Source organism: Equus caballus, chromosome 5 (genome assembly GCF_041296265.1).
Source record: "Equus caballus isolate H_3958 breed thoroughbred chromosome 5, TB-T2T, whole genome shotgun sequence".
NCBI classification, from domain to species: domain Eukaryota; kingdom Metazoa; phylum Chordata; class Mammalia; order Perissodactyla; family Equidae; genus Equus; species Equus caballus.
In genome coordinates, this window is record NC_091688.1 from 71,934,691 (window position 1) to 71,955,749 (window position 21,059).

The following is a 21,059-nucleotide window of genomic DNA, read 5'->3' on the forward strand; positions in this document are numbered from 1 at the left end:
AGAGTTTAATAAATTATTTTACTGAGAGTGGGATATGTGTTTTGGCTTAGCATGGAGATGCAGCCAGAGATTTTCTCATGAATATAAACTATATTGTTAATAAATTATTACAGTGCAAAATATTCTATGCATGTTTTCCATTTTAAGCTGTGGTTTATTAAATAATAATAAACTATTTACCAAGTACAAAGCAATTCCTCCTCCTATTAAAAAGCCACAATAGACATCAACTGGGTGGTTCTTATACTGAGTTATACGTGTTAGTCCACAGATGATTCCACAGATGATAAATGTGAAGACCAAGAGAGGTTTCAGAAGCTTAGAGGAATCCGTTAATGTGGAATTGAAGTACATCTTAAAAATGAAAGAAACAGGTTAACTATGTTAGAAAGGTCATTTTATCATTAAATCATAACCAAATAAAAAGTTAAACTCAAAAGCCTAACTGATACATTTGACATCAATTTTACTGTTCCATTCCCCCTGCAATGGCTATGTTCTATACCTGCAAAGAAAGGAAATACATGACAAAATTGATCAAATAAGTAACTGATCTCTCATGTAATTGCATGAAAGTTTGAAAAAATAGAAGCAGTAGAATTAGTCAGTTGTTTAGTGTCCATGTTACCTGTCACATAATTTCAGTCCATTTTCCTCACATAAGACCTCATTGGCTATCGTATTAATCAGATACAATGACCATTTGCTGTATAGCGTTTATCAAACTTATATTGACTTAGAACTCACTATTCTTACATAAACACTACAAATAAATTGTGTGTTTACTTAATGTAATTCTTTCAGTTTTATTCGTGTGGTTCACAATATCCTCCCATGGAGTATAATATTACATTAAAGGGATACCAGGCTAAATAAATATTCTTATATGTGTGTAGAAAAGTGATTTTACTATAATATTGTTTATAGTAGCATCAAATTTCTGCTTTGGATGCCACTGTATTCAAGGACTACTGTGCTAAAGTTTACTGTTCTGTGACTACACAACTATATAACGTAATTAGTCACTTGGGGATAACACTCATCTCCTTGATTTTCTGTAGGACACAACTTGATGAAAAGTACCAGTAACTTACCGAAACGTACACAGCTGCAAAGGCGGCGAGGGTCGCATGTTGAGAAGGGAATGACTTTCTGACAAAGGAAGACAGTCAAATTATGCCTTCTAGTTTAGATATACGGCTAACAATCCTCTCAAGAACACTAAGCGGGTAAAATGTTCAACTTAAAAGTCGCAGGGCAATGAGCAATAACTATAGTTTCTGTTTGGTTTTCTGGAGGAAAGTCTGATAAAATAAACGCTGCTGATCATTAGTATTAAAGGGTGGTAGTGATGCACTTTCCAAGATAAAGTGCTAATTTTGTGAGGGATCAGTTCATTACACCATTGGAATTATGGTAATTATGGTTGAAAGTAGAAACAGATTGGAAAGCATTATAGTTATTCTTTGGTATTAGAATTATGTCAGTTTAAAGTGGAAATTCATAAAATCTAAGATTTTAAAGCTTTTAAATTTTTCTATGCTCTAAATACATACGGTTTCATTTATATAAAAATTTAAAAGACAAAATTATTTTCTCACAGCAGTGGGTCTAAATGTGTTTTTCACCCTCTAGAAAGCATAAGAAACTCTGACTTTAACAAAACATTTCTCTGTATATTCCACTTTAAAATAATTATCTCGAGAATCACAGAGCATCTTATTTAATTAAACAATTTAAGGAGAAAAGTGGGAGAGGTGAGACACAAGATAGCAAGAGAGACACTGAAAAGGACAGACAAAAGAAGAATAGAAATTTCTTTTAATGGATAAAAATTTGGAAAAAATAAAATTCAGTTATATTAATGTCCTTCTAATTATTTGATACTCAGTAAAAAGGACTGCCATTCAACACAGGCAAGATAATGTAAAAGGACTGAGAAAGAATAGAGGATATAGATCTTAAATGTAGGTTCAAAATTATTGAATGGACCACGAGCACTTGAATGTGTGTAATTCCATAATATCAGGCTCTGATTCTTCAAGTGTCCCTATTAACTTATTTTTCACTCTTAAGTCAATCTTTGCGAACTTGTTGAATGACAAATACAATTCTTATAATAATTGTTTACTGCCCCTCATCCTTCTGTGACTTATTTCTTTTGAACTTACAAAATATTATCTCTTACCATACAAGCTTATTTTTTACATTATTGATTGAAAAAAAATTTAAAATGTTGATAGTTTCTTGGGTTTTTCTGTCCCTTATTTTCTAAAATCCCAGATGTTATCCTTTTTTAAAGTCTACGAAAAGGAAAATTCACTTGATTTGTTTGATAAAACATATAATAGAGATGTAAATATCTTCCACTTAAGTCAATGCAAGACACATATTGACTGTAAGCCATGACTGACCATAAATATCCTAAAATAAACCCACTGTGGTAACCTAAAACCATAGTGAGTTTAGGGTAGATCACAAAACTTGAATGGGTTTTGGTGATATGAAGACTGGTGACAAGAATGCGAAGGTGAAATTTGGAGATAGAAGGATTTAGAATGAGCCACCAATGGGTTTCTATGGTTTAATCACCAAAGAGATTACCGTATTGAGAAGAAAAAGAAAATGAAAATCATTGTGACTGAAAAATGTATGCCTAAGATGATACCTCAAGCCATTAATGAACAGTGAAAACACTGGCACGGAATGTGTTTAAATGTCAGTTTCTAACCTGCCACTGTTGATAACTGTAAGGTCAGATCCTGAGCAAATATCTTCTACAATGTAGGAATTTTCTTTGCAAGACACATTCAGAGAGGTGTAGTTTGGCTTGCAGACAGTCAGAAAGTATGGTGCCTGATATCCTGTGGACAGCTGTATGATATCTGTGATGAGAGCTGTAGAGCAGAGTCCAAACACATGAACACCTATAAGCAAAAGGAAAGAAACTGTTACCAAGTTAGTGCTTAAAGCTGATGTTGTGTCCTCATCAATCATGTTTATTTCACATTAACATGACAACCTTTAAATCTGCTGTGATCATTTTCTCTGAGTTTATTTTGAGGAGATAGTGTAGAAAATTCCTAAACTTCTAAACAGATTCTTAAGGCAAAAATAAGGTCAATTAGTATCTCCAAAGTAGTAATTTGAGGTATTTTTGTCAGTTTGGTTAAATAGGGCCAATACTTAATATTATTAACTATAGGTCACTTGTCAGATACCTGGAACATGTTAAGGTGACCGACTGTGTGATTTGAGAAGGATTAAATATGGGGAATGAAGCAAAATTCAGGATAATTATAAATTGCTTAGAATGTTTGAGCTGCCAGGGCTCTCTCTTCTTGATGGTCCCTAACTCCAGCCATAGTCGTCAAACCCTACAGAATCAGTTCAAACTCCCAAGAAGCTGTAGTCATATCAGGAATGCTAATGAAAACAGAGAAGAGGGCAAGTGGACCCTGTCATGAAAACAATAATTGTATCATGAGTACAGGGCTGTGGGAGCCTTCCTGCAAGTTTGGAATTCAGAGATGATGTTCTTATATCTCCTCGTCCAAAATCGATCTTTCTTTTGCCTACTGGGGCCAGTCTTAAATCATAAACTCACAAACCCTGATGCATGCTTGTGTACTCCAACTCCGTTCCTGCTTCAAGTCCCTTGCCTGGACCTATCTTTGGGAGTCTAGCTCTCTGCTCTCATACACATAATCTGGAACTCACCTACTCCCTCTATGTTGTTCTGACACCCTGGATTCACTCTGACTTCACAGCCTAAATTCTGATTCATGATTTGCTCATAGAAATCAGTGTGAGACACACTTGGATCATTTTTCAGTGGACTCCTCCAGACCAAGATCACTGGCCTGCATGTTACTGTGTTTTGTCTTTTCCTTCTCTCCTCCTCATTATCTAACCATCACTCTCCCAATTCCTTCTCCACCCACACCTGGGGTTCAAGACACGGGAGGTTTATTTCTACATTCTAATTCCCCAGCAGTACACAAGGTCTTAGAGAGGACTATGGATAAGTGGGGAAACCCACCCATTTATACCTTTGGAGAATGAGAATCTCCAGACGCATGGAGGATGGAGTTGCTGACTCTGGGACACTGTTCTCTAGAGTAGGATGGACTATCCTCACAGAATAAGGCATTTCAGAGAGGAGATCAGCTGCTTGTCCTGACCTTTTACTTCCTTGCCTAAGTTCATGACCCTGCTAAGAAGCTTATTCTTATCTTACCATCTCCATGTGCCTTGCCTGGTAAAGCAGAATCTAGGGCATGATTTAGACCAGATTTTTCCTCTAGTGGGAAGACAGTTGTATTTAATTATCTACTAGGTATTAAATGAAACTACTTATTCCTTTGAGCTGAGAAGTTACAAGGAAAAATAACTTTCTACTGACTTAAATGGAATTAATGTAAAACATCCACATTGGTGTGATGTACTGTGGCTTGACTTCTCAACTCAGTTGAATAAAAAAAAGGTCTGTGACTTGACTAACATTAAGATGGTCCCATGCTGAGCCAGCCCAGAGGCTCTAGTGATTAAAGTTCGGCACTCTCACTGTGTCAGCAGGTAGGTTCACTTCCTAGGTTCACGCTACCTGTCTTTCAGTTCCCATGCTGTGTTGGTGGCTCACATAGAAGACCTAGAAGGACTTACAACTAGGATATACAACCATGCATTGGGGCTTTGGGGAGAAAAGAAAAAAAAGAGAAAGATTGGCAATAGATGTTAGCTCAGGGCAAATCTTTCCCTGCAAAAAAAAAAAAAGGATGGTCTCATGCTAATCAGAGGGGATGAAGGTTTAGATACTGGTTTGATTCAGACGCTGGTTAGCCAGCCCCATGGATTTTCTATAGGTCTCATGAAAAATGGGAGGTAAAGTTGGAGGATATAACAAAGGAAAAATAGCCTTGATGCAGTACTCTATGGTGACATTTCCATGTGCAGTAACTTCTGGATGAAAACGCTCCAGGAGAACTGAAATGGAATCATTGATGTTGCTAAACTAATTTCTGAAGAGTTATCCATTCATACTGGCCTGCTGACATTTATTCTCCACTTTAAAAAATGAACACAGATCCAGAGAAACCATTTTAAAGTAAATTTATGCTTCAACCACAGCTAAGACAAAAATATACTGAAATGCATGGCATGTTAGCTCTGAAAACAAGGACTATAACTGTAAATAACACATTTCAGATACAAAGCCCAAATGTTAGTGTTTTAGCAGTTTTTTAGTATAATGTAAAACTCATCATGTACCTGAAATTATACAACTAAATTATAGCTTTAAAGACTTAATATCTGTAATTAAATATAGCATTCCTATTTGAAAAAAACATTTCCTTTCTTTGTGATTCCCCACACCCACCAACAAATCTGACGGCTCTTCTAAGGAAAGAATTGAAGTTGCAGCCTCCAGCATTAATGTTGGGCTCCAGTCCAACCCCATTTCTTCTTTTGGACAGACAACAGTAGAGAATTCCTTCCCCTACCATAATCTGCAAAGATAAGAGGGTTTTCAGAATGAACTCAATGGGTACAAATGAATTATGTTATCTCTTAATACATCATGAATTCAACAAGGTAAAGTTGTATTGTTCTCAAAAACTTAAAGTGAGCAATTTCTCTTGAGTATTTGAGGGAGCAGTGTAAAGTAAGCAATGAGGGCACTATAAGGAGCATGGTTTGGATCTTCCGTGCTCCTAAATACGGGTTAAGGGTGTGATAGCATCCCGGAGTTTTAATGTGGTTACGTTGGCCCTTTGTCCAACAACACCCAGTGATGTCTAATGATTAATCACATGGTGACTGATTCTGCTCTCACTCTGGGTAGTATTTCCTAGGTGTAGATATTTAGAAAATGTGTTTACACTGGACAGAGAAACTTACTGTAGTATCAGAAGGACTACCTTAAGACAAGGAACAGTGCACTTGCCATAGGATTCTAGGACATAGGACATCAGTGAAGGAACTCAATATATTTAGACATCATTTCCTTCAGGAAGTTTTCTTTGAAACTTGAATTAAGCCCCAGCTTGAATTAAGCCCCCTTTCATGTGGCTTCCTTAGACTTTGTCCTTCCCTCTAGCATAACTTGATTAAAGTGCACTTCAATTATTCATTTAATTCTCTCACTAGACTAGGTCCATCTGAGGAAGACCCGTTTCTTCTTTACCTTTTATCCTCACTGTCTAGCACAGAGCCTGGCACTGTGGAGTTTGCATTTGTTACCTTCGCTGTGGGATTCTCGTTGGCTAATTACCCTGGGCATTTGGGTTGTTAGTTATTCTGTACGAGAGAAGCAAGATTTGAAATTATGAGTTTTACTTATGCAAAAAATTTTAAATATTTTGGATTACTGTATCTAAGAGATTACTGTGAAATTAGAATTGATTTGTATAAACATGTGGAGCTGAGAAAAGTAGACATATGTCCTTTAGATATAAGTGGTCATGTTACTTTGAAGATTATAACCGTGATTAGAGGTTGAAACAGGTTTTCCAGGGGAAACTTCCCAGTTCTCAATACCAGCTTAATGTTTATTTTATGAAGTATTTAATATAGGTTTCTTTTAAACTGATGACAGTAAGCCTACGCTCTTCTGCTTCGAATGCTCAGTCTGCTACATTTAGTTCTGTAGGTAATGTGTGTGTCCAATTATAAAGAATCTTAATTTGCATATAATTTTCTTAGTGAAACTCTCCTAGTAACCATATGTGTGTGAAAATCGTGACATACATGATAAACTCTTTTAAGGTCAATTATATAGAAATAAAAGGAATTTTTTTCAAATCCTTGAACATTTAGTTAACTATTTATGCTTCTTGAAAAATATCCTACGTTATCACTTTAAGTTAGCCATGGAAACAATAGATTCTATATTTCACATAGACAGATATGACACGATACACCATGCACATAGAATAATATAATGGTTATCTCAAAATCATCATTGCAAGAAAATTAACCACTCATTTCTCAAATGCATTGTTGTATGGCTAAAAGACATTGATTTCATCTTCACTTCTTCAATAATAATTCTGTGAACAATTTTGTTTCTTTCTTTTCAATTGTATATGTGATGGTTTGTGTCTTGTCCGTGAATGCGAAATTATATATAAATTTATTTGTACAATGCCATTAGAGAAATGTGTCATCACACAACATAACAGTCATTATCTCAAATGACCTTGAGATTTCAGAGGTTTTATTTTAGTTCTTTAATATGCTCAAAACTCATATGTCAAGAGAGTGCTTTCACACTATTTGGCTTGATTATGTAATATGAATAGAGGTTTCTTGTCAGTATCTTGACATCACCCAATTGTCTCTCTCTTTAAGGAGGACACCAATTTTCTCCTCACACTTCTATTCATTTAACCTTGATCTATATGTCATCGCATGAATTTTCAAAATGATCCAATTTGGGTTAAAGATAGAATTCTCCTCAGGGGAAGGAGAGATGCTTCCTAATGCATTTCCAGATGCTCCTGCTTGTTTCCTTGTTCTCAATGGCATGCTGTTGTGCTGCAATATGGTTTCAGGGATTGGCCCTTGATGATAAAATTATTTGTTGCTGTTGTCATTTGTAAATAGAAAACAGTTTATGACAAGTATCTTTTCACAGTATTCTCTTTGTGATGTACACAGACCTGAAAAGAAGCCATACAATTTTTTGGCATCTCAAATATCATGGACAGGTTTTTGGAAGAGATTCCAAAATGACTGTTTCAGGGGAGTGTAGGGAGGAAATATATTGCTTATTATTGTATGGGCACTGCCCTCAGAACAGGCACCACAGGGAGAACTCACAATCTGAAAGGTCTTTCTTGTGAAAGCAATAAAACACAACAAAAAAATAGTGTAATATTCATCACACGATCTTCAATATTTAAATTTGCAATTTATGTCTTTTGAAACCCTAATACATTTGATATTCTACATTTTGATTGTACAGTAGTCCCTCCTTATCCATGGTTTCACTCTCTGTGGTTTCAGTTACCGAGTCAACCTCAGTTGGAAAATATTAAATGGAAAATTCCAGAAACAAACAATTTATAAGATTTAAATTGCATGCTCTTCTGAGTAGCGTCACGAAATCTCACGCCATCCGCTCTATCCTGCCAGAGATGTGAATCATCCCTTTGTCCAGGGTATCCATACTGAAAAGGCTACCCGCCCATCAGTCACGTCAGAGCTGACTCGTATCAGGTTCGGTGTAGGGTTCGTACTATCATGGTTTCAGGCATCCACCGGGGATCTTGGAAGCTATCCCCGCCACGGATAAGCAGGGACTACTGCATGTATAGTCTCTGAAAGCTAAGGTTACCTCCTAGGAATTCTAATCAAATTCTGATAGGATTCTCCTATAAAATTTGATATACTTATCCTTTAATAATGTGTAATAAAATTTTACTTCCAGAGAAGAGAAAGTGCATGTAGATTTCTTGAAGATTTATGATAAACCCAGGTGTTCTGTGCTGTTTTCCCTGAGAAATAATCTCCAAAGGACTAAACAAAGTGCTTGTTTCATTATCACTCTACAGGAAGTGAAAATTGAATATTAAAGGATGAAATTTTCCAATTTAAGGACAATTTCAGAGAAATGCAAACATGCATTCCACAGACATGAAAGGAATTTTGACAGTTTTTCATGAAATGTCACAAAATCAAGTTATTTTTAAAATATCTCTCAAAGCATAAAAAAAAATCTGAGAAGCAAACACTTGATGATTTTTGTTTAAATGCCTGTATAAAAAGATCAGTTGATCTTTCTTTTGCTCATATAAAGGTCCTTTTAAAGAATATTGCTGACAGGAGGTCTTTCGTTTTGCTCTGTCTTCTCTCCAGGTAAATGGGTGAAGACAGGAAGTGCCTCTCCTCACACAAGCGGGCTTTAAAAGCCATTTCCAAACGAAGGGTTCCCTCTGCCTCCCTCCCTTCCTCTACTACTCCATTTGAACGAGGCTTATGCCACCATAAAGATAAAAAGAAAAAGGCATCCTTGAAAGTCAGAGATTACGGTCTGTTTGTTATTTTCACTTTCAAGAAAGGCAGGTAAGGGGTTAAGTAATGACATACATAGTGAGATCAGAGACAGAATTATGGTTCTGGAACAAGATGGGACCAGACATTGGGACCAGTGTTGAGAAAATGCATGCTTTGGGACAAAGTCTTAAAAATAGAGGGAAAAACAAAATTAGAGAGAAATCTAGAAGAAGTATGATGTATATTTGGAGAAAAAACTGTGAAAAATAGTATTTGATGGCAGCAAAGTCAAGACTTGTTTTACCATTGAGTTGTTTACCTAAAGCCTATGAAACAAGTGTGGAAGAAGAGAATTACTGACATCCTGGAGCTTTAAGTGATATGGGGGAAATTAGGGACACCAGGGTGTAAATATTTCCCTAGTCTGCCTCTCGTTCCATTAGGAGGCATGCAGCCGCTATCGAGGCCCTGTGGAGACCCAGGAGTTCAGTGGGGCCTTTGCCAAAGGAATTGGCACTGGGCTCCCCAGGTCAATGTGGTAGAAGGGAGCCATGGCACATTTGTTCTTTCATTTCTCAGGGCTCGAGAAAGGAAGCTTCGACCCAGAATACCCCAGAAAACATCCTTAAATTGCATATTGAGAATTTATTACGGGAAATGAGGGAGTCAGAGAAGCAGGAACACAGTGATGAGGCCAAGGTCATTGTCCCCAGGACATGTAACAGTGTCAGCAAAGGGATCAATGTGAGATAAATGGTGCTGGCAGGGAGTGCCACAATTAGACTTGCTTTCCTAGCGACTTAATAAAATACCCTAAGGAAGAAAGACTTCTGCATATATAAAAAGCAAATTATTTAAATGAATAAATATCAACACAGTCTTTTCAGCAGAGTCATGAACATTTGTATAGTATTTTATTTATTTTATTTCAAATATATCAATTATAATAAATTGGTGCACTACAACCCCTGTTAAGAGAAACACTTTTTGGTGTAATAGATTTAAAAGCATATATTCTTTCCACTCTTCTCAAATGACTGGAAGACATGAAATTTTTTATGTCTTTAGAGAAATGATAGGAAAATGCTGTTATTCTGAGCAATATTGCACTGTAAATATGTTTTATTAGTCTGAGTGCCAGCTATTTCCAAGTACATTATTAATATTTCCAATCACCCTGGAGTTATTGGAGTTCAAATAACTCATTAATTTACAAAGTATTTTGAGACCTTTTAAGTATGATAAAGTTGTATGGAAAATTAAGTTCCAATTTTATTTTCTGAGAATATTTGACATTATTTATAGTATAAACAGCATGTTATGATTACTTAATATAGGAGAAATTTTTAAAAAGTAAATTCATAGCTATGTAAAAGTATAGAGTTTAGAAGATCTATACAAAGACTTGCCTAAAACTGCTGATGTACTGACCCAGAACAGGCCAGTTCATTAGGGAGTCTTGTAGAAACTCAATTCAAATACAGCTTTTAATTTCATAACCACTTCCTCTAACATTCATGAGCACGATAAAAGCAAAGTAAGAGTTCCTCCTGGTAGAAATAAATATTATTAACCTTGAAACATGTCTCTTGCCTCTAGGTAGGATTCTGGGGGCAGAAAGGATGATAGAAAGTCTTGGCCAGTCTTAATTATTAATGAATTTACCTAAAAGTATGTTATTCACAACGTGAAGGTTAGCAAACTAAAAACAACTATGTTTTTAATTCGATTCCAGTAGGTTAGGGCATTTCTTTGTGTTACATATTTTGAAATGCAAATGCCTCTTCTGAATCTAAAGTATTTTACTCGTGTGTGTGTGTGTGTGTGTGTGTGTGTGTGTGTGTGTGTGTTTGTGAGCTGAGCCAGGAATGTGAGCTGTGTCCTCTTTATAGTTGCTGATGCTCAGTGCTCATAATCAACAAAAAATGCTAACCTGGTATAAAATGACACTGTTTAAGTAATATCACCATGTACATTTGAGAAGATTCTGTCAGCTATATAATTATTTGTTTTTTCCCTCCAGTTTTCCAGACTTCAGATACCAAATAAGCACATGAAAAATACATTAATTAGGAAGTGTATCAGAAATGTCATTTTAGCTCAAGGAGAACTATGCAGTTACAAACCTTTTTTTCAGAATGATTTATAAAAGTAAACACTAGGGACCATCATTTTTGCAATCATATAATCTTAACTTTTAATGCCAGAAATTTTAAACTATTAAGTATTCCCGTATGATACTGTCAAAATATCTCAAAGACATGATATTTCTGGTCTAAGATTTAGAGTTCACTTTTTGTTTGCTTTTAACCTACTTATTACACAAATATGGTCATTCTTAGTTTTCTAGGACAAACACAATTTGGGGCAATTCTTACCGTAATTGCAGGTCCAGCAAAAGCCAAACTAAGCAACATGAGGAAAGGAATTGCCTCCTGGGTGGGTTCAATGTACGGCATGCTAAGACTCCGGTCATAGCAGCTAAATCCAGAGTGCACAGGTTTGAAGACATCTGTGAGTTCCAGGAAGTACAGGCTAACCACCGATGAGGCCAATATAGGCAACTGAGAATGAAGGACATAGAAGATCAATTTATTCTTATATGCAGGTCATACATAGAATAAGTACATCTCGAAGTAGGAAAGTGTATTTTTCCCCTTCTCTTGACACTCCTCTCTGATCTCAAGTTAAAATCATCCGTAAGTACCTTCACATTCAAAATACGTCTCCAATTCATCCACCTCTCACCAGCCTGCCATGAGCCCCTGTCGTTCCTCACCATTGCTCTTGAATTACCTCCTAGCAGGTGTTCCTCACTCTTACCCTTCCCACTCCACCTATCCATTTTCCGCACAGCATCCCAAGGGCTGTTTTGAAAATATTTTAGATCATATCACTCCCTATCTTAACCACTCCAGTGGTTCCCATCCTACTTGAATAAAATCCAAATGTCACACCATGGAATGCAAGTTTCTGCATGATCTGAATCTTGCTTGGTTCCTTACATCTTATATCACATTTATAGCACTCCCCAGCCCCCCGCTCACTACAATCCAATTGGTCTTCCCTGTTTTTTTTAAATTGAGATATAATTGACGTACAACATTATATTAGCTTCAGGTGTACAACACAACGATTCAATATTTACATATATTGCAAAATGATCATCACAATAACTTTAGTCAACATCCATCACTACACAGTTACAATTTTTTTCTTGCGATGAGAACTTTTAAGATTTACTCTCTTAGCAACTTTCAAATATACAATATGGTATTGTTAACTATAGTTTTCACACTGAACGTTACATCTCAGGAATTATTTATCTTATAACGAAACTTGTACCTTTTGACCACCTTTACCCATTTTTCCCACCTCCCACCCCTCACCTCTGGCAACCACCAAACCATTCTATTTATCTATGAGTTCTGTTTGTTGTTGTTGTTGTTTTAGACTCCACATATAAGCGAGATCATAAGGTGTTTGTCTTTCTCTGTCTGACTTATTTCACTTAGCATAATGCCCTCAGGTCCATCCATGTTGTCACAAATGGCAAGATTCCCTTCTTATTTATGGCTGAATAACATTCCATTGTATGTATTCACCACATATTCTTTATCCATTCATCCATCAACGGACACTTAGGTTGCTTCCATGTCTTGGCTATTATAAATAATGCTGCAGTGAATGCGGGGATGCATATATCTTTTCCAGTTGGTATTTTAGTTTGCTTTGGATAAATCCCCTAAAGTAGAATTGCTCAATCATTTGATAGTTCTGCTTTTAATTTTTTGAGGAACCTTCACACTGTTTTCCATAGTGGCTGCACCACTTTACATTCCCACCAACAGTGCACAATGGTTCCCTTTTTGCCACATCCTTGCCAAAACTTGTTATTTCTAGTCTTTTTGATAATACCTATTCTACATGTGTGAGGTGATATCTCATTGTGGTTTTGATTTGCATTTCCCTGATGATCAGTGATACTGAGCACTTTTCACATATTCGTTGGCCACCTGTATTTCCTTTTTGGAAAAATGTCTATTCAGATGCTCTGCTTTTTAAATCACATTGTTTTTTAGCTATTGAGTTTTATGAGTTCTTTCTATATTTTGGATATAACCCCTTATCAGATATATGATTTGCAAATATCTCTCCCATTTGGTAGGTTGCTTTTTCATTTTGTTGATGGTTTCCTTTGCTGTGCGGGAGGTTTTTCGCTTGAGGTAGTCCCATGTTCTTCACTCTTTTCCTGTAACAGGGAAATTTATTTCTACCTAGGGTTCTTTGCATTTGCTATTCCTCCTTCTTCCTTTTGTCCTCCTCCCCTGGCTCTTTGTATTGTGGTCTTCTCATCATTTCATGATGACTTCCCGTACTCTCTATCTAAGGTAGCCCTTGATCCATCCTCCCTCTCTACCCTTATCATCTTGCTTGATTTTCTTCATGGCATTTATCATTAACTGAAGTTAGCTTGCCAATTTAATACTTATTTATTTTTCATCTACCCCCATCTCCCACTGAAATGCATGCTCCGTGAAGTGAGAGTCTGCTAATGTTATGTATTGCTGAGTCCCCAGGGCATAGAATTGTTCCTGGCATGTGGTAGACATGCAGTACATCATTTAATAATTTAATGAAACAACAGATACTTGTTGGTAAATGACTAGTTGAATAAATACGTAAATATTAGTTTATTACAATAACTAGACTAGAGTTCCAGATTTAGCACATGAAAATACAAGTCACCCAGTGAAATTAGAATTTCAAGTAAGCAATGAATAATTTTTAGTGTAAGTATGTCCTGTGCAATATTTGGGAGCTACTGATACTAAAAATTATTTGTTGTTTATCTGAAATTCTAATTATACTGGATGTGCTCTAGTTTGCCTAATAAACCTAAACTACACATGATTTATGTTCTACGCTTTGTGTTATGGATTCAATTACTCATTCATTCAACCTACAGTATGCTAGGTACTATGTGGGTGCTAACTATAATATGGAGAACAGGATATGGGCTTGGCCATCAAGGATCATGAGCTTAGTGAGTGACCTGCTTTCAGCTAAAGAGAAAATACCATAAATATATTGTCTGATGCTAGGCCTTTCAGAATCTGAGAATGCAGACTTATATAACAGTGAAAAAATTGTTTAGTTTAAGGCTTTGTTACTTGTGGAGGATAATTATTTATTCAACCAAACAGAGCAGATTTTTGATAAAGATATTATTGACCATCCATGATTTCTGTTTGTCTGGTTTAAAAAATAAATAAATTATAAGACAGCATTATGCCTTCTGTTCCCAAGAGGTCTTTTTATAATGAAATGAGAATTAAGTTTATTGGAAAAATTAACAATGCATGAAGATTAATCTGGCATTGTCTTTCTGTTTTTCCGATGGATGCTTTTCAAGAGAGAGAGCAAAAAGTACATCAAAACACTTATATGTCTCTTATTAGACTTCGTGATCATTTGATCTCTGCAACATCTGGCCCTTTCGCCTCCCCACTGCCCTCTCCTGTAAGGCAGGAAGAGTCGCTTTCAGTCTTGACCAATAAATCAATACTTCATGATGCATGTGCATGATTGGGATTCTCCACTTGAATCTACTTAAACATATTTTAGTTTTAATTTAACAAATACTTCATATAGCACTTACCATGTGCCAGACAAGTTTCCGTTTTAGAAATTTTAATTAAGTTTATTAATTAATTTTAACTCATTTAACTTAAAACTTTCTCTTATGACATAAGTTAAGCGCTCTCATTATCTCATTTTGCAGGTTTATAAGGTCAGTCTCCTCTCGTAAGTGGCAGAGGTGGATTCTGAACCCAAGAATTGTAGCTCCAAAGTCTTATTTCTTAACCACTATTCTATGCTTCATTTCCAAAAATGGGAATAGAGTTTTAGGATAATGAAATACAATTAGCATCCATTAATGGGGGTACTATTTAGCTTAAAGTTCTGTTTAAGAGTTTGTAATTTGAAAATCTGTAGTTAAAAATATGTATCACTTAGCATAAATAGACATTATCTTAAAATATGGTTTCTGTAAATTCAGAAAATGTTTTCCTCCATTAATTTGAATGTTAAATATTTCACTTTTAAGCCAAATGTGATGATGCACCTTTTTTTTCTTTTTCCTTGATGCCTTTAGTTCATATTTTAGGTCTTCTACATATATTTTATAAATGGGAATCACATCTGAGGCCTTTGACATCCACCCAAATAAAATCCGATCTCACTTTTAAATGCCTATGCCCCAGTAAAGTGAGTTTGATGTATTCTACAGAAAGGTGAACAAAACTTTGTCAATATGACCAATCTGAAAATTAAGTAACCCTTCCCTAGTGGAGACATTATTCACCATGGAATTTTGTGGATGATTATTTCAGAATCTGCTCAACTGTGCCAATGAAGATAGAGCCATGGAATGAAAGTACTATTCCTACAGTGTGTATGTGTGTGTGTGTGTTTGTGTGTGTGTAAATGGGGAAGGACACTCAGAATTCTACATACTGGAGTAAAATCAATGGGGTCCTGTGGTTTTCAAGACACCCTATGAGGTCTAATATTAGCTCTTCCACTCACTACCACCAGGGTGACCTTGGAAATCTTTTTCTTAAATCTCAGTTTTCTCATCTATGAGATAGATACATTGATAGTACCTATCATCACAGGCACTTGAAAGGATTAAATGAAATATTGCAAGTAATATTCAACAATACCTGGAGTGAAGACTAGTAAATAAATGTTAGTATTATTGTTATTATACTGTTGTATATTACTAGTATACACTATATTGCTGTTGTTGTTATAACTATTAAGAATAATATAATCATCAAATGTCACCTTTTTCATAATGCCTTACTTGCTAATCCTTTTTGAGAGTAATTTTTCTCACTATTAATTCCCCAGCACTTCTTCTTAGGAAATTTTTATACACTGTTCTTTATTATAGTTATCTGCTGTAGATTATAGCCTTTGCTCTCCTTCCCAAATGAAAATATCCTTAAGGTAGGGGCTTAATCTGATACCACTAATAATATACATCATAGTGACTTCCAAATATATGTGCATATATATATATACATACATAATAAATTAATGTGAATCAAAATAATTTCCTTCACTAATATACAGATTTTAGTCCTTTCATTCATTAGCCTTCTTGAAACTGTCAATTTTTCCAGTTATACTATTTTTCTATCTATATATTAATACTTTTTTTAGTTCTATAGAAGCATGTTTCAAAACTGTCTTTCGTTTTCAAAATAAAATTCATATTTTTCTCTCTTTTTGATGTTTGCTTCTGTGACTTTTTTTTAAAGTATCCCTTATTCTTTGTCTTTTATATCAATTTTGTTTTTAAGAAAGAGTGATTTGAACAACATAAAATATTTGGGAAAAAAGTAATATTATACATTGTTTTCCTATACTATATTTTACTACTGGACAGTGTAATGAATTAAATTATGTTTACTTCTAACATATTTGTCTTCAAAAGTATCTTTCATCTTTTGAAATGCTCAACAAGAGAACTTTCTTTCGAACGTAAGAAATTTAAAAGACTACATATATGCTAATTTTGGTATAGATATTGAATTGATACATACATAATAAAATCACACAAACATCTTTTGATTGCAGTTAAAATGAGACTTTAGAAAAGATTTTAAAAGCTCTACATATTTGGCCATTAAGAATTTTATTCTCTAGTTTTGTTGTAGACAAGAAAAAAGTGTGAACCATGCTATTTTTATGCAGCAATACAGAGGAGGGAAATTACCTGAAGATTAGGAAAATAGTTTTCAAAAAGAAAAGAATGATTCTTATAATCACCATCTGCTCAAGAACTTGTGAGTAAAAATAACAGCAGTTTTTAAAGAGAAAATTAGAACAGTTTCAGAGGACCGGGCAAACAAAAGAAGTATGCTTCAAAAGACTACATTTGCCAGATAATATTGATTTTTCTGATGCCAATTCAAAAAGGACAAGTCTACAGTATGATATATTTTTTACAAATTGATATGATTTTAGTGAAATATTTGATGGAATCTATCATGACCTTTTATCTAGATCAGATAGCTTACTTGATTTTAGCATTTTGATAATGACAAACTTCTCATTTGGAAGAGTTCATTTTGCTCTTAGCCTAGAGTGAAGCAGGTTAATTCCATTCTTTTCCTTTTTCACAGCCATGGTGAATTCAGAGTCCTCTGAGATCCTCTTGAATTGATGGGATCATGTCACAAAGGGCAAATTAACATATATGATATTCATGACTGATTGATTTATTCTTTCAACAAATATCTATTGAGAGCCTACCAGTGCTAGGCATTATTCTATGTCTTGGGAATACAGTTGTGATAAAACAAAGTCTTTGTTCTCATGAAGATTTCATTCTTACTGAGGAAGGCAGATAAAAATTATATCAGAAAGAACATATACTATAAAGAAGATAAAATACAGGGTTGTGGTAATTGAGTGCCTGAGTTGCTATCTTAGATCAAGGAAGGCCTACCTAAGCAGGTGTCATTTAAACAGAGACTTAAGTGGGCAAGAATGAACTAACCATATAAAATCCAGATAAAAGGCATAGTCAAAAGGGAGAAGTGATGTAAGATGAAGTCGGTAGATTTGGGACTAGGCTTTGCAGGTCATGGCAGGAGTTAGTATTTTATTCAAAGTACATTTGGAAACACTTGGGAGCTGCTAGGCACTGCTCTAAGTGTGAGGAATATAACAGTAAACAAGATAAAGTCCCTGTACTCATGGAGCTTACACACTAGTGGATGCACGGCAATTGTAGTAATCCAGGCAAGAGATGATGGCAGCTCTTACTAGGGTGTAGTGCTGGAGATATAGAGAAGTTGGCAGATTCTGGGTGTAATTTTGGAGACAGAAACAACAGGACTTGTTGATGGTTGGTTATTGAAGAGAAAACAAAGGTTCTTTTCAAGGATTTGGGGCTTGAGCAGTTGGGCCAGTGGCGTCATTTACTGGGATGGGGGAGGTGGGGAGAAGCTTGAGTAGGAGGAATCTAAAGTTCTGTTTTGGAAATATTAAAACTGAGGTGCCTCTTAGTTATCAAAATGTAACTGTGAAGAAGAGAGTAAGATGCCAATCTGGAGCTAAAGAGAGTCCAAGACTGCAGGGAGACAGCTGCAAGTCATTGACACAGGACGCTGTAAACCCTCACTTTTCAAGAACAACTCGTGCACGAGAAATTTCGAAGCTAAATTACCCCGGTTTTCATATAAATAATGTCACAAGAAGTCAAAGAACATAATTGTGTATATTCATACCACTCATATGCAAGAAATAATCTAGAGAAAAAGAACCTTTTTTATATTAATAACAAATTTAAAATGGGAGTCTGGGAACCAATCCTGATAAGTATCCAAAAACCATCTAAAGTGTGAAATTTAAAACATTAATATAATCTATTGAAATGAAATTCAAATGGGAGGAAATATTAGCAGATCAAAGTAATTTTGTTAAAGCTTGTGGCCAGTAAGCGGGTTGTCATAGTTCAACACACAGCGATGATGGAATTTTCCATTTCCTACAGGACAAGCTTTAATGACATTCCTTAGTACTCTTTGTCTTGTAGCTAATGCAGATCAACATTCCCTTTAAATATTGACAATAATAGTAACTGATAATATGGTATAGGGCTTAATGTGTCTTCATCCTAATTGTAGCACATTTAGATTAACTACAATGAAACTCAGAAAAAAAAATTATAAAAAAACACACTAACACTTGTAGTGTCATTAAGAATAGGTCAGAATGAGTCTATAACATTGTTCAAAGCCTAGAAATCTAAGCTAGTTTTCACACATAAAATGGACGTGGCTTATATAACATGCAGAGATGTAAATTAAAATAGGGCAGTGTGATTGGGGGAAATCAATGCTGGCCTTGGAACCAGCAAAATCCAGTTTCTTCTCTCATTTATTCCACTAATTTCTGGGATTTGGGGCAAGTCACTTAACCTTCCTGGGCCTCATTTGTTATCAGTGAGATGAGGGGCTTCTCTCATTGCCATCTAGTTCTAAAATTCTCCATGTGCTGTCAAGATGTAAGAAACAGTCCTCCCACCTCTTGCACACCGTCCCTACCATATACAATGTATGAGGTTTTCTACCTCCATTCTCTCCACAGTTTGTTTCATTCTCTACAATGCTTCCAGGCTAACTTCCCTAGAATTCACATCTGATCATGCCTTTAATAGTGCTCTGCTAATTACAAAATAAAGTGCAGTTTTCTAGAATGACACTTACGACCTTTTATATCATAGCCTCAATCTGCTTCTCTTGTTTAATTTTGCCCTATACCTACTCTCCACTCTCCCAACTCACAAACAGCCTATGTTCCCATCACACTTATGTCCCAAAAAGATATATTCTAGTGTCTGCTTTACATTACATTTTCACAATTGTTTCCCATAAGAATTGTCCTCATAAAGGCTGAGAGCACAGAATTTTTTCTCCCTGAAACCTTCCCCATGTTCTCCATTCAGAAGTGAAGATCGTGCCTCATGTACTCCTTATAAATCTTTATTGTAGGACCTGGTGGTCTGCCTTGGATTGTAGTCATTTGTATATTACCAGCCCTCGTCTTAAGATCAGGTGCTTAAAGGTGAGATCTTTGTAAGCCACACAGTACTTTGAATGTTTTAGGTGTCCAGTAAATATTTGCTGAATTTAATTGAAAGAAATCAGGACATTGCATTAAAGAAACAGAAAACATGGGTAATCTCTTAACAACACATAGCAGGTGTTGAGGATTTAGGTATCACATACTGTGCTGAGTTCTATACTACATTGCTGCATTTAATCCACACCGTATAAAGTATCTATCGGTATCCCCAATTTACAGATGAGAAAACGGAGACAGAAATAGGTTACATAAATTGCCCAAGGGTCACAAAGCTGGTGAGTGGGGGCATCTAAATCCCTACCCAGATGCTTAAGTCCAGGAAACATGCCCTAAACTGCTATGCTCCTGGGTCTCAACCTGCTTTCCCCTCAAGATTGCTTCCATGGCTGCAACTCCCAAATGGGAAGAGGCCATTGCAGAGGACACATGCCGTTTGAAAAAAGACACCCAGTTGCTCCTAACTCTTAAGATGCTCTTAAACAGCTTCTCTATCAACTTCTTCCTTATCCCTCAAACATGAAACTGCTTCTTTTGCTCAAATCCAATATCTGTCCTTTCTAGAGCACACTTCACTTTCAGTTACTGACAGTAGAAGTTTGTGAGCACCTGCTCATCCCTAAAAAGAAAAGAACATTTATTGAGTTTTTATATAGATATTTCCCCATAAATCATCTAATTTAATACTCACAACTTCCTTGGGAATTTTAATTTTGAGGTAAAGACCCTGCCCTAGGTAAGTTCAGCAGCAAGCCTGGCTTCTAAGGACAGGCCAGCAATTGAAACCTGAGCTGTGACATTCCTGGAAGGCGAGCCCCACTACACCCTGCTGCCACTTTGACACATGTCGCCATCTGGCCCTAGTCTAGTGCTTTTCAGGAAAGAATAGCCCCAGGCTTCAGTGGCAATGCCAGCTTAAAGGACAGCAGTGAGAGATGGCCATGTGTGCAAGGGGTTTAAGCGGCACCAAGAGTGAAGGGATGGCAAGCACTTTCAAATCACACTCTTAATGATATGATATTCCAAGGTCTTAAATGTTCTTCTCTTTGCAGTTTCTCCAATGTAGTTTTAATTTATATTTTATTTTTTGGTAAAATCTTAAGAACCTTTAGTTATATCTTGGGTGTGCTCTGCTTTTATCTTCACTTCTGTCTTCCCTAGTGAGTGACTTCTTATACAAAATATCAGGAGCTGGGCACCTTTAAAGCTCCAGATGCTTTTCTGGCATTGGTGTTTCCTCTGGCTTGCTTTCTCTAACCGCACAGAGACGGCCCAGTGAATGCGTCGACCATGATCACACCAAATGTCATATGGGATGGTGGCTATTCCTTTACTTTCCTCTCTTATTCAATGACAAGATCCTTGAGAGCAGACAGATTGTCTCATTCATC

General features: G+C 35.9%; 1 protein-coding gene across 1 annotated transcript in view; it reads right to left on the minus strand.

Annotated features, from left to right (window-relative positions):
- PLPPR4 (phospholipid phosphatase related 4) overlaps positions 1–21,059 on the minus strand; it is a 42,018-nt gene that overhangs the window by 6,687 nt on the left and 14,272 nt on the right. Inside the window, exons 2-6 of the mRNA XM_001489451.6 lie at positions 11,379–11,564; positions 5,381–5,510; positions 2,732–2,927; positions 1,095–1,152; positions 181–354 (exon numbers count right to left, since the gene is read on the minus strand). Coding sequence (XP_001489501.3) covers positions 181–354; positions 1,095–1,152; positions 2,732–2,927; positions 5,381–5,510; positions 11,379–11,564 — 744 coding nt within the window. The remainder of the gene's footprint in view (positions 1–180; positions 355–1,094; positions 1,153–2,731; positions 2,928–5,380; positions 5,511–11,378; positions 11,565–21,059) is intronic.